Here is a 14,783-nt window from a genome sequence, read left to right on the forward strand (position 1 = left end):
GCAAGTGCTGGTGGATCACCAGGGACACTTCACTGACCCCAATGTGGGCTGGTCAGGGAATATGCATGATGCTTCCATCTTTAAGAACACAGGACTTTTCAGAAAGCTGCAAGCTTTCTTTCCTGACCAGCAGATCACCACTGGCAATGTTGAAATGCCAGTAATGATCCTGGGGGACCCAGCCTACCCCTTGCTTTCTCTGGGTCATGAAGCCGTACACCAGCCACTTCGATGGCACAAAGGAACTATTCAACTACTATCGCAACTGGTGCAGAATGACATTTGAATGTGGTTTTGGTCATTTGAAGGCACGCTGGTGTTTACACACAAGATTGGACCTCAGTGAGAAAAACAGCCCATTGGTTATAGCTGCCTGTTGCGTCCTGCATAATATCTGTGACGCAAAGCGGGAAAAGCTTGTGCCAGGGTGGAGGGCTGAGTTGGAGCAGCTGTCTGCTGAATTCCAGCAGCCAGATACAAGGACCATGAAAAGATCTCAGCACAGAGCTGGACTGCTCAGGGAGGCTTTGAAAGACCATTTTAACAGTAAGCCCAAGGAATGGGTGGTGGTGGTGTGTGCTCTGTCTGGCCCTGCTCTTTTGTGGTCTGGTTAGATTTGTGTGGTGTTTGTCGATACACCTATTAATTTTGTTTGTGACTGAGCTTATGGGTTTTGTGACATTGTGCAGTAACAGGTAATTTGTTGTTTTCAGAACTGCTGAGCACTCAGTAGCCTATGTTGTGAACTCAAAGATGAATTATGTTCCAAATAGAATTTTATTCTGTAACACAATCAGAGCAAAAAAGGGCAATTTTAGAACAAATACATTTAAAAACCTAATAGAACAGAACTTATGACGGGGAAAGAACATTCATGTCCATTTCAGCTACACATACACCAACTGTGGCTGTCACAGGGCAGTGTATGTGAAGTTGTGATTGTCTTTGATGTCCCCTGGGGTGGAGTGGTAGGGGTTGTGCAGCAACCCTTGATGCCATGTAGAATTTGGGGAGGGTTTAGGGGGTGTGATCCCGAGGTGGAGTTCTCAATGGGCTGCAGAGGAAGGCAAGCCCAGGATTGTTGAACCTGCATGTCCACCAGAGTCTGCAACATCTGTGTTTCTGCCTGAGAAGCCCCATTATGTCTTGGTTTGTCTGCCTCTCCTGTTCCTGCTCGGACTCCTGGGTCTTTCTCCTCACTACTCTTTCCTTCTCCAGGCTGTCTACAGTGTCCATCCTCCAGGCCCTGTGCTTAGTCAGATGCAGCATTTGCTTGTAGGACCATGTCATCCCGAGTCCTCTTCTTTCTCCTCCTTATTTGGCTCAGGTGTGGAGAGGGAGACCCTGAAGGCCACAATGGCAGCAGCTGCAGGTAAAGCATACAGAAGTACCACGGTTATTCTGTTCACTATGGAAAGTGAAATTTACGCTGCCGAACTCACTTCTCGTTGAGATTACTCGTACATGGTGCCTGGCACAGCACCAGCCATGGTGAGTATGGCCCACAAGGGGTGGGGAAATGAGGAGGGAATTACTCGGTTGCATGAATCTACTAGCATAGGGCAATGACACTGAATACACGCACCATTTTCCAGAGGCAGTGGTGATTTTAGCAGAAATCTCACTCCTGAGGGTAACAAAGGCAGTGAGAGCACAGCTGCTGCTGGTGTCCTGAAGTCGCCTGGGCCGGGATACTGCTATCCCATGTACTGCAGTGGCGCCACTTGAATTTATCACTGAGTGGCATGGGAAAATATCTTACCACAGAGGAAGAAATAACGCAGCCCTCCATAGAAACCTTAAGAGGATTTCAGAGTACCTTAATGAAAGTTTGTAATATAGTAAATATTTTGTAATATAGTAAAAATGAACAGTTAAGAATCTGAAAATGTTAAGCTATATAATTGCTTAAATAAATGTATATAGTTATAGTGTACCCTCATATATAGGAAAAAGATGTACCAAATCTAGTGTAAAGGCTCTATTTAGTTGCAAATCAATATGTTCTAATGGTTATATCAACCAATGAGAATGCACCTTTCTTTAGAAAATAATTGAAGTAGAAATGGAAAAGTTGATTGTAGTCAATGATTTACATCAAGGCTTTCCACTTGGTGATTTAAATCACCTTGATTTAAATCAATCTACCGTAGCACAGGTGCAAAAATCCACCCTACAGACCTTCTGCATGCTTCCTAGCATACTCAACTAAGGGAAACCAGGCAGACCTATCATATCTGGCCACAGCACTCTTACTGAAAGAATAAGAGAACTCCTAGAAACCATCCTCATACCACTCACCACACAACGGGCCATTCAGAAACTCTGCAAATAAAAAAATACTTTGTCCAAAACATGAGAAAATATATGGGTACTAGAATGAGTCCCCAATATGCCAACCTCTTCATGGGCTACCTCAAGGAAGAATTACTAGAAAAACATACCACAAAACCAGTGAGGTACATCAGATACCTGGATGATATTTATAGCCTGTGGATGGACCTAAACTCTATTAGATTCCATCAGAACTTCAGTAACCACAACTCATTAATCAAACTCTCTAGAACACTCCCACACCAGCATCAACTTCCTGCACACTATGATCAGCTTCAGTAATGGAACCCTGCAGACAACTATATAAAAGAAACCCACAGACTACCACACTTACCTCCACAGATCCAGTAATCACTCCAGACACACCAAGAAATCTGTAATCTACTAACAGGTACTCCGATACCATAGAATATGCTCTGAGGAGAAAGTCTGGGGGACACAACTTAACAATTAAAACCTCCTTCAACAAACAAGGACGCTCGATGAAGTGAGCTGTAGCTCACGAAAGCTTATGCTCAAATAAATTGTTTAGTCTCTCAGGTGCCACTAGTACTCCTTTTCTTTTTGCGAATACAGACTAACACGGCTGCTACTCTGAAATCCACCAGAGAATTAGATCACATAAAGGAACAGGCCACCCGAATACCCCGAGAGAACCTGCTCCAATACAAGAAAAAGGGTATCATCAAACAATTACAACCCATACGTGATGGGGAACACATCCTGAAAGAAAGCTTTCCCAGACCCCCTCTTCTGACTTTCAACAGCCCCGCCCACCTCATAATCAGAAGCAGGCTCCCTGTTGACCAGGACACAACAATCTAAAATAGCACCAGACCCTGCCAGAACAATGGATGCAAAACCTGCAGCCATATCTCCACTGCTATGATGATCAGTACCCTCCATGACATACCTTCCAAGATCTGTGCGTTCTACACATGCTTATCCCAATGCGTGGTGTACCTCATCCAGTTCATCAGATGCCCCAACAACTACTATGTAGGGGAAACCAGACAAACACTATGCTCTCAAATGTGCTCACATAGAAAAATGATAAAAGACAAAAATACTCTGTCACCCCTGAGTGAACGCTTTTCATAAAACATTCATTCCATATCTGACCTCTCAGTCTTCATCCCCAAAGAAAACCTGCCCTTCATTTTCAAAAGACAGTACTAGGAACTTACATTCATGACTCTGCTGGGCAGTAAAAACCATAGACTTAATAGAGACAACGGTTGTATGGCTCATTACAACAATTGGTAACGGCCTGCTGCCTAATACCCTCCTTGTCCTACGACAGCTGATGTGTTAATTGCCCTCTTCTGTTTAAGTGGTCTCCTACATCATCTGTGAACCCCTTGTGTTTAGCAATCGCCCCACCTTGTATGTAGCTTGGACACGCTGGTTACCTTCCCTAGACCTGAGAAAGAGCTCTGTGAAGCTCAAAAGATTGTCCCTTCCACCAACAGAATTTGGTCCTCAACCACTTTGTCTCTGTGTAAATCATGTAGGGTTGGGCATTTGACCATTACAAAATTAATTTGGTCAATTGACTGATCAAATAATGTCAAAAAGTTTTAAAGCACTAATTTACTATAACAGTAACAAAAAAGATTAAGACGTTCTGGTCTCCAGTAGACTTAGCCCTAGACTTATGCCTAATTACAGAAAACCAAGTTGCTTCACTGAGTAATTTTAACTCAGCAAAACGTGAAACACAATGAAATGAAGTTTAAAAAAAAGAAAGAATGGAACTATGATGCAATCAAAAGGGTAGGCCACCACTGTCAAAGATCTTCCTGGAATATGTGACAGTATTTGACTGTGGTCAAATAATAAGTGGTTAATAGACCAGCTTCCCAAGCCAAAAATCACAAAACACCATCACAGAGGCCTGTAAACTTGGTCACTCTGTAGATCTGTTGGTAGTGTCATCCTTTGAAGCAGCTTTATAGGAAGCTTAGTCTGACACTGTTTGCTCCTTATTTTGTGTTGCAACTGGTTATATTAGTTTTTAACTTTTCTGTTATGATAAATAAATAGAACATGCTTAGATCTTAAAAACAAACAAAACTCACATTGTTTTCCTGAATCATCACACTATGGACCTTTTAATCTTGTGTACTGAGTAGGTATTAGGCTATTTTGTGCTGCACCTCATCTCTTTAGTGTAATGCTTTTGTTTTTTCCATCATGGAAAAAAGATTAAATGAATAAAACTGAAGAGGTCCAAAGAGAATATACATAAGGAAGAGGAGAGGAAAGACTGGAAAATGATCTATAGTGGGCCTGGGAACATGTTATAAGAACAAGAGTGTTAGCTTAAAGGAAAGCAGGCAAGAAAAGACATAAGAAAAATATAAGTTTTTAAAGGTGTCTTTCAACATGAATTAGTTACCCAGTAGATTTTTTTTGGCATGTAATCTGAAACCACTATTTTTGCATTTACCTGTGGAGAAAAATAAACTGTTTTTTTAAGTGTGAGATCCAGTGAAGCTTTGACTTATACAGAACACGAAAAGAAGCTGGCCAGTGCTTACTTGTGATTTTAAAATGAATAATATAAAAATTGGGAAGGGTAACACACACAGACCTTTTCCTTCCCAGTCCATCCCCCTACTGCTGTGAGGTTATATTTTTGAGTATTTGGCCTATCTAGTTTTCAGTGGTCCCAAGCGATGGGGTTTCTACCACTTCTCTCAAAATCTTATTCCAGAGCCTAATCATCTCACAGTCCAGGACGCTTTCTGGCCATTCCACTTAAGTTTTGTTTCCCCTCTCCCTTTTCTCAATTTCTTCCTTTTAGTTTTAAACATTCTTGGGGACCATTCAAAATTATTCTCACTTTGTATTCCCTTCAGTTCTGTGTCAATAGTTATCAGTTCCCTTCATCATTACCTATCTAAACTATCCACAGTTAATTCTTTTCATGTTTTCTCATAAATCAATTTATCCTGTTCCCTTATTGCTTCTGTTGCTCTGCTCTGCTGCCTCCAATGTGTCTGCATCTTTCTGGTACTGTTGTGCCTAGAACTGCACACAGTATTTTAGGTTTGTTCTTGGAAGAGCCAAGATTTCTTTTTTGTTTAATGGGTAGCAGCTTGTTCAGAATGGCAAACGTACCTGTAGCTGGTTTAATGTGTGTTGAGATTCTATCCTTGTTTTATTTATGCCAGTGTGAAACTAGGATTGGGTACTTGCTTACCCACCAATGCTAACACTTATTTGAAAGTCTGTATGTGTTCCTCCCTTCCTCTCTCAGTGCTTGCCAGCATTCAGCCTCACTTCATCTAATGTAGTACTGGGCTGGAATTTTAATGTCTTTGCAGCCAGAGATGATTTATGAGATCCCAAAGCCCTGGCTCAGAGCTCAGGAAGAAAATATCGCATCAGAGAGTTTGCTTGGCACTGTTCAAATAAATGAGGCCTGAAGGACTCTTCAGTGTTGTGGCCTTTCCCCATCCCCCTTCTCGTTACAAGTTTCTGCTAATAATGAAAAGTCCTAGTTTACTTACTGGAATGGAAGAATGAATGGATGCCATCAAAAGGTTTCTTTTAAAAGTGAATGTATTGGTCAACAACCTAAATGCAAAGCCCTCTGGGACCAGAGGCCTGTTGCAAGAACACCTCTACCCCGGTATAACGCTGTCCTCGGGAGCCAAAAAAATCTTACCGCATTATAGGTGAAACCGCATTATATCTAACTTGTTTTGATCCACCAGAGTGCGCAGCCCCACCCCCCCAGAGCGGTGCTTTACTGTGTTATATCCAGATTCGTGTTATATCAGGTCGAGATGTAGTAGCAAAATCTAACTAGAATTCTTACTGGAAACAATCCTTTTTAAAGAAATCTCTTTGGAAGGAGGTGTGTTCCATGGTAATGATCAGGTGTGTTCTCATAGCAGGTAATTTACAACAGCAAAATGCACGTCAGGCTTCGTAATCCAGTTCACTCATGCAGAGCCCCAGTTCTGAGAGGTACTGAGTGTTGTCAGTTCCCAATGAAGTCAGAGTGCTCAGCAGCACACAGGAGCAGGCCCCCAGGTCCTTAGCATCCACTGCAGAGTTTTCTAAATTGCTAAAAGACAGTTGTCTACGTACTGTCAGATTTATGCTCCTCCTCGGAAAATCTGGTTTCTCCATTAAGTTTACTAGATCCAGTAAATCTTTGTTTAGCCAGGGATTAAAGCTGTGCTGCAATATAAAATGTCCCAACAGGCTGTTAACTCATTGCATGATAATGAGTCATGAGTTCATGGTTATATTTTTTTATCTCTTGTATTCATAATTTGACAGGTGTTTTAGTTTGTCTTACCATTCCACTTCGCCAACAGACACAAAGATCAGCACTATCAATAGTTTTTGTTCTGTATAATAGTTCCAGCAATGGAGGGGCCTCTTTTTTCTTGAATAAAATATCAGCATACACTCATCCCATGCACTGGGTGCTTTCTAGTAGCCCCAAGGCTGGTGCAGATTAGAGTGTCACTCAGGTGCTATCCTAGTGCAAGCTGTTCTCTGGATAACATGGATATTAGGTGGGTGTATGCAGGGCCTTGTTTGCACAGTTTAGCGATGCTAGTTCCATCATTGACTGATAACTATGTTTGCTATTGGTCTTGATTATAATTACATTTCTCATGTTTCAAAGATAAGATGCTGCAGAATTGACCACTAGTAATGAACAAAGAATAAGGAGATTTCAATGAATAATTTTAGTCCGTGTGAGCCCAGCAGTGAGCTGGGTGAAAAGTATGTACATCGTTCTAGATGCCAAACCCCACAACATCCCTATACTCTGTCCCTGTCCACATACGTCCACATACTCTGTCCCTGTCTATATACAGGTACATACATTCTTCTCATACATAAAGAACAGGGAATTGTCTGAAATTTTTAAAAAAACATTCTACTGGGGAAAATGGTTGCAATGTTGTTGTTATGGTGGTTGTTCTCTCTCCATGAGTAAGTAAGATTAGTTGGCTTCTACTATCTATCTAACATATCAGGGGCAAGTCATTCTGTGGGTTTGCAGAATTAAAACTCCCTGAAATATTTTCTGTGAAGTATTCCTGTGAAAATGCTCAGCCTACAATTATTTTAGGGCCACTCCATTGGGATCTGAGACAATGTGCTGTGCACCCAAAAATGGCAAGTTCACTTTTGTAACTAGATCATCAAATAAGGCAGTTATAGAATCCCAATTCATAAAGCTGACTTGTAGAATTCTCAGTGGATACAACTTTTGAGGAGGTCAGGCTAAAACATTTATTCCATTGAATAATCTGACTAATTTTGTTAATCATTTTATAAGCAGGGATGAAAGTTCCCAGGGACAAGAGAAAACCAGACTGAAGAGATGAAAATGGAAAGAATGGGGCTGAGAGAAATTTAAAAATAAAGCCCTGGAGAATGGGGGGAAAGATTAATTTAACCATGGGTAAGGATGTGGGTTAGTGGGTAAACAGAGGCAATTTGTCTTGCATTTGGTTTATTAAAGATGATGGTACTACCTCTCACTATTAAAAACCTAATGTATTATAGTAGCAGTTGTCAAACTATGGGGCAGGCCTGCCGAGGGAGGCACGGGAATGTGTCAAGGGAGGTGCATGCTGTTGGGTTGGTTTTTTTTTTAGAGCTCTGGCTATCCGCCACAGGCAGCTGAGGCTTGTGCAGAAGGGCCGTGCACACCCAGGAGGCGGGAGCAGGAGATAAAGGGGTCAGCGAGAGCCGCAGCCAGCAGGCTGACAGCAGGAGCTCTAGCCGCACAGGGCACTGCAGGGCTCTAATAAACTATGGGGAGGTGCAGTCATTTTTTTCATAGCTCAGGGAGACTCAATGTGACAAAGTTAGAGAATCCCTGTATTATAGAAATGAGCATTCATCTCTAGGGAAAGGGAGTTAGCTGCCCATTTCAGTGCCATTCTCAAGAGGCAAAAGTACATGGCAATAATAAACCATAAATGAGATGAGATGGAGGAAAACTAACTTGAACAGATTGCCAGCAAGTTGTCTCTTTAAAAGAGAGGTCTGAATGTGTACACACTTGAACTTCTGTGTACGTAGGCCCAGTCCTCTGACTCCTTTTGCTTTCAAATCCATAGCTATATTTCTCCAGGTGGTGACCATTTTGTTGTGTTTTGAAAGTGATGGTAAGGACACCTGTTCTGTTTCCATTCTGTTGTCATGTGTTTGCTTAGTTCTTTAAAATGTTACATTCTATACAGTGCTTACAACAGCATATATTCATATACAGTAGAACCTCAAAAATACAAACACCAGAGTTACAGACTGACCGATCAACCGGACACCATGTGAAATCAGAAGTAACCAATCAGGCAGCAGCCGAGGGGGGGGGGAGCGAATATTATGCTATGTCTGTATTTGCATCTTAAGACAGGCAAATCTGGGCTGCCTGTCCCCTCCCCCTCCCCCACCCAATGTGCAGAGCATCCACTTACAGCTAGGCGTTTCACAGGCAAAGCTGTGAGCCCCCACTGCCAGCCCAAGGCAGCCGGAGCAGGTGCAGCATTGGAGTCGGCGCTGCTTTCCTGTAAGCCATGGGTACTGTTTTCACACACACCCCTCCCCCAGCCAGGAAGCGGGGCACCGTTTTCACCCACATCCCTCCCCAAAGCTGACTAGCTGCCTCTGGAACCTGGCCCGGACTGTGAACTGCTGGAGCCTGAGCTTCAGAGTTACGAACAACCTCCTTTTTCAAGGTGTCAGGAACTCTGAGGTTCTACTGTATGTGAGAGATGGAAGGAACTCCTGGGGTCATTGAGACAAATGCATTCTCTGCCCCTATACATGCAAGAAGTTCAGCATAGCTTAAATGCATGTGCTCCAAATGAGGGAAAGCACCACCATTTCTTTAGCAGATATATATTTTTTATTGAATATCAGTGTAATTTGGGACTGAAACAATGAATACAAAGACCAGTCCATTGTTTTAACATATATTTTAGTTAATCTTTAATAGACAGCAGGTACATACGTAGAAAGCAGAAAACATCATTGTCCATTACCAGTTAAATGCTTTCTTCCTCAATTAGCAATTACACATTTCTTCCTCCTCCCCCAAAATGTGGGGAAAGAGAGCAGTGTTCAAATGAGGTGTTGCAATAATTTGAGAGTGATTGAGAAGTTTTTCCATAACCAGTAAGATGCAAGGCAAGGTTTTAAGGAAATAGCGAAAGCTTCCAGAATCCAGCGGTGCAATGGTAAAGACTGAGTAGCCCTTCAAATTAGGACATAGTGGATTATTATTGTTTGAGGCCTAAGTTTTTAAAAATTAATCTGAGTCTAGTATTGTCAGTGTTTGAGCCAAATTAGTATAGTCTGAATTTGAAATCATAAATCACTCGTTATTGCATCTCTAAATTTTTGTGGTACTTGGTCCAGGATTGGTGGACGAAGTAATTTAGTCTTGTTCCTTGTCCGTATTTCTGCCATATGATACTGTTTTCTTGATAGTAGAGTACAGATAACACCATCTGTGTGTCAAAGGGGTGACCCAGGAATGCAAAATACATTTAACATCAAGATAAGCTGAATTCTTTCCTAAACTTACAGTTCTTCAGTTTGACCACAACTTTTTTGGACTTGTATGATATATATATATTTTAAATATTCTACCCCTGTATTTTCTGAAAGGCAGTACAGTAACTCCCCACTTAATAGCCTCTCGCTTACCGTTGTTTCGATCTTATGTCCCTGCTAAATTACAGAACATGCTCCATTTAAAGTTGTGCAATGCTTCACTCTAATGTCGTTTGGCTGCCTGCTTTTCCACAGCTGGCAGCCCCTCTATCAGCTCCCCTATGCCCCCCCCAGTGCCTCCCGCCCGCTGGCAGACCCTGCGGATTAGCGCCTTCCCCCTCTCCCCCCCACTCCTGTCCGCGGCAATCAGCTGGCTTGCGGCATTCAGGAGGGACAGGGGAGGAGCGAGGACTCACCGCGCAGGCTCCCCCTCCTTCCTCCTGCTTCATGAACACTGCAAACTAGCCGATTGCTGCGGGCATGGGAGGGAGGGGGGAGGCCGTGTGCCGAGTCCTCGCTCCTTCCTGCTGCCCCCTGAACTCCGCAAGCCAGCTGATTGCTGCGGGCAGGAGGTGGGGGGGAGGAGGGAGGACAGGGCATGCCTCCCCTGCATCCTCCCTCCCTCTCCTGTCTGCGGCAATCAGCTGGCTTGCAGTGTTCAGGAGGCAGGGGAGGGAGGGGGAGCCTGCGCACCATGTCCTCACTCCTCCCTCCTGCCTCCTGAATGCCACAGGCCAGCTGATTGCCGCGGGCTGGAGGGAGGGGGAAGGAGTGAGAGTGTGGTGTGTGGAGTAAAGGGGGAGGAGTGGGCGGAAGAAGAGGAGGGTTAAAGGTGGGGGCTTGGAGGAAGGGGTGGAGTGGGAGGGCCGAGGGTTGAGCCCCTCCCCCTGTCCCTGGTGCTTGCAGAGTAGGGGAAGCTGCCACTGCTGCTGCGCAAAGTGCTTCTCCTAGCCTACAGCACCTCCAGCCTCCTTGCCTGTCTCATTGTCTCTAGTGCCAGTGGGCTGTGCCTGTGTGGGGTAAGGCGGGGGCACCTCCCAACTATACTACTGTACTGTATGGCAAAAAAAATTTCCCTGGAACCTAACGCCCCCTATTTACATTCACTCTTATGGGGAAATTGGATTCACTTAACATAGTTTCACTTAAAGTCACATTTTTCAGGAACATAACTACAACGTTAAGTGAGGAGTTACTGTACTATGTAAATCTGCCATCATTGTGAAAGACTGATATTAGTTCCTTTATGCAAATAGACAAAGTAGAAAAGAAATGCCTTCCCATTAATTTTAAAACTTTTTGGTTATCATGGCAACAGGTTACAACTCTTCAATTGCCATGACAACCTGCTTCAAAACTGTTAAAATGTCATTTCATAGTTATTTTTAGTTTGTCCTCTATTCCCATGGAGATCAACTTTTCTTGAAGTGTATAGTGCCATGTACTCTGAGCCTTTAACAAGCCTTGGAGAAGAATGGAAGCTAATATTGGCAAAGACCTATTAGGTCATCCAGTCTCTCTACCAGCCATTTCAGGAATGTTTCTTACAGTAATTTATCTTTGTTGTGCTGCATATAGCTACATTTTATGCTGCTATATATTTTAAACTGTGTTTTAAATTTGAGATAGAGCCTCATCATTTATATGCCCTTGTAGAGCACATGTACGTATTATTTGTTACATTGCGTTGCTTCTGAAATTCTTTACTGCTTTTATTAAATGCTCACCCTCAAAAAAAAAAAATGAACTAGACAGATCAAATTGTTACATTTTCAATTACTACTTAGCAAGCAATGAGACATTACATTACATGTAAAATACATATGTATAATATGTATATAGTAACTTTATTTATAAAGTGCTTCACCTTACCCCCCTCCGGTGGAGGTGATTATATGCTGCTTGAAAATTTGAAATGGGGGAATCAAAATGGCATCATAGAAATGTAGGGCTGGAAGGGACCTGGAGAGATTTGAAGACTATTAGCCCCTGCCCCCAGATTTCTTTTCTGAAGCCTAAACATGCCCAGTTTAACCTTTCCTCATAGGTCGGGTTTTCTAAATTTTTTATCATTTTTGTGGCTCTCCTCTGGACCCTCTCAAGTTAATCCACATACAGTAAAACCTGTGTTATCCAGCCCTGTAGCAACCAAAAAGTTCTATAAATCGACGTTTCTAATCTTCATAGAACGCCTGGTTTATAGTCCGGTTGGCGCGGGGCCAGCAGGCTCCCTGTCCGGCTCCATGTGGCTCCCCGGAAGCGGCAATGTTTTCCTGCTGCTCCTAGGCGGAGGAACGGCCACGAGGGGTTCGGAGTGCAGGAGTGGATGTGAGGCTGGGGGTTGGGGTGTGGGAGGGGGCTCGGGGCAGGGCGTTGGGGCATGGGAGGGGTTTTGGGGTGCTGGATCTGGCGCTGCCCCTGCAGCTCTAATTGGCCGCTGTTCCCAGCCAATGGGAGCTGCGGAGTCAGTGCTCAGGTTGGGGCATGGGCAGCATGCAGAGCCGCCTGACATGCCTCCATCTAGGAATAGCTGGGACAGGTTGCCACTTGCTGGGAGCCGCCCGAGGTGACGGTCCCTCCCCAGGATCTGTCACCCCAAAACCCCTCCTGCGCCCCCGCACCTGCAGCCAAACTCTCTCCCTCTTAGTTAACCAGTATTTTTGAGTTACTGGCACCCCCCATTACACCAACATGCCAGATAAAAAAAGCTTTTACTGTATTTCCTAAAGTATGGTGCAGACCAAATTCTGTAATTTATCAAGACTGTTCTGAATTCTAATCCTGTCCTCCAAAGTGCTTTCATAAGAAAACATAAGAACAGCCATACTGGGTCAGACCAGAGGTCCATCTAGCCCAGTATCCTGTCTTCCAACTGTGGCCAATGGCAGGTGCCCCAGAGGGAATGAACAGAACAGGTAATCACCAAGTGATCCATCCCCTGTCACCCATTCCCAGGTTCTGGCAAACAGAGGCTAGGGCAGGGGTGGGCAAACTTTTTGGCCTGAGGGCCACATGGGGTTCCAAAACTGTGTGGAGGGCCGGGTAGGGAAGGCTGTGCTTCCCCAAACAGCCTGCCCCACTCCCCTCAGAACCAACCTCCCACCCACCCAACCTCCCCTGCTCCTTATCCCCTGATCGCCCCCTCCCAGGACCCCCTACCCCTAACTGCCCCCCTGGGACTCCACCCTCTATCCAACCCCCCCCACTCCCTGTCCCCTGATTTCCCCAACCCCTATGCACACCCCTGCCCCCTGACACGCCCCCCAGGACTCCCATGCCTATCCAACCCCCCCTGTTCCCCATCCCCTGACCACCACCCCCCGGGATCCCATGCCCCTGATCCAACCCCCCCAGTCCCGGTCCCCTGACTGTCCCCTGGGACCCCCTGCCCCTTATCCAACCTCCCAGCCCCCTTACCCTGCTGCTCAGAGCAGCATGTCTGGCAGCTGCGCTGCCCGGCGGGAGCCAGCCCCGCCGCCGCGCTGCCTGGCAGGAGCTCGCAGCCCCGCCGCCCAGAGCGCTGGTGGCATGGCGAGCTGAGGCAGCAGAGGAGGGGCTGGGGGCTAGCCTTCAGGGCTGGGACCTCAAGGGCCGGGCAGGACAGTCCCATGGGCCGTAGTTTGCCCACCTCTGGGCTAGGGACACCATCCTTGCCCATCCTGGCTAATAGCCATTAATGGACCTATCCCCCATAAACTTTTTTGAACCCTGTTCTAGTCTTGGCCTTCACAACATCCTTTGGTAATGAGTTCCACAGGTTGACTGTGCATTGTGTGAAAAAATACTTCCTTTTGTTTGTTTTAAACCTGCTGCCTATTAATTTTATGTGGTGACCCCTAGTTCTTGTGTTATGAGAAGGAGTAAATAACACTTCCTTATTTACTTTCTCCACACCAGACATGATTTTATAGACCTTATCATCCCCCCGCCCCCCCGTTGTTTCTTTTCCAAGCTGAAAAGTCCCAGTTCTATTAATCTCTCCTCATATGGCAGCTGTTCCATACCCCTAATCATTTTTCTTGTCCTTTTCTGAACCTTTTCCAATTCCAATATATCTTTTTTTTTAGATGGGACAACCACATCTGCACGCAGTATTCAAGATGTGGGCGTACCATAGATTTATATAGAGGCAATATGATATTTTCTGTCCTATTATCTATCCTTTTCTTAATGATTCTCAACATTCTGTTCGCTTTTTTGACGGCCGCTGCACATTGAGTGGATGTTTTCAGAGAACTCTCCACAATGACTCCAAGATCTGTTTCTGGAGTGGAAACAGCAATTTATACCCCATCATTTTATATGTATAGTTAGGATTATGTTTTCCAATGCCATTACTTTGCGTTTATCAACATTAAATTTCACCTGCCATTTTGTTACCCGGTCACCCAGTTTTTGTGGGTACCTTTAGGAAAGGATCTCCTTCTTAACTGCCCGATATTACATTATTTTCGTGTAATTTAGATGGAATGTGAGAATGTGACTTTCTGTTTCTTGGCTCAGGGCTGCTGCTCTCCTAATAATGGCTGCAGAAAAAGGCCTCAGACCTTAGACTATGCTTTCCTTCATCTTTCTCTTGTTCCTAATCTATTTAAACAACCTCTACTTATTGCCTTTAATGACCATTGCTAGGTGTAACTTGTTTTGTATCTTAGCCTTTCTGATTTTCTCCCTGCATATTTGTGCTATTCTTTTGTACTCCTCCTTAGTAGTTTGTCCATGTTTCTACTTTTGTAGGATTCCTTTTTGATTTTCAGATAATTAAAGAGTTCCTGATTGAGCTATATTGACCTCTTAATATTCTTATCTTTCCTTCGCTCTGGGATAGTTTGCATTTGTGACTTTAATATTGTCCCCTTGAGAAACTGCCATATTTTCTGAACTCCTTTTTCCCTTCAATTTCC

General features: G+C 44.3%; 1 protein-coding gene and 1 long non-coding RNA gene across 11 annotated transcripts in view; one reads left to right on the forward strand and one right to left on the reverse strand.

Moving 5' to 3' along the window:
- The window catches only part of FAM168A (family with sequence similarity 168 member A), a 365,574-nt gene that overhangs the window by 185,527 nt on the left and 165,264 nt on the right, over positions 1–14,783 (forward strand). The window contains exon 3 of one of the 10 annotated variants that reach the window (XM_043527559.1): positions 1,328–1,913. The exons of the other annotated variants lie outside the window; for them this stretch is intronic. Within the exon in view, the coding sequence (XP_043383494.1) occupies positions 1,328–1,452 (125 nt within the window). The 3' untranslated portion in view covers positions 1,453–1,913. Of the gene's footprint in view, positions 1–1,327; positions 1,914–14,783 lie in introns of those variants that run through there. 10 annotated transcript variants of the gene reach the window in all.
- LOC119563929 lies at positions 759–10,176 on the reverse strand. The gene is made up of 2 exons (XR_005222712.1): positions 8,799–10,176; positions 759–1,366 (listed from the first exon to the last, which is right to left on the reverse strand). It is a non-coding gene; the product is annotated as an uncharacterized LOC119563929 (long non-coding RNA).

The sequence above is a fragment of the Chelonia mydas genome, chromosome 1 (genome assembly GCF_015237465.2).
Source record: "Chelonia mydas isolate rCheMyd1 chromosome 1, rCheMyd1.pri.v2, whole genome shotgun sequence".
Lineage (NCBI taxonomy): Eukaryota > Metazoa > Chordata > Testudines > Cheloniidae > Chelonia > Chelonia mydas.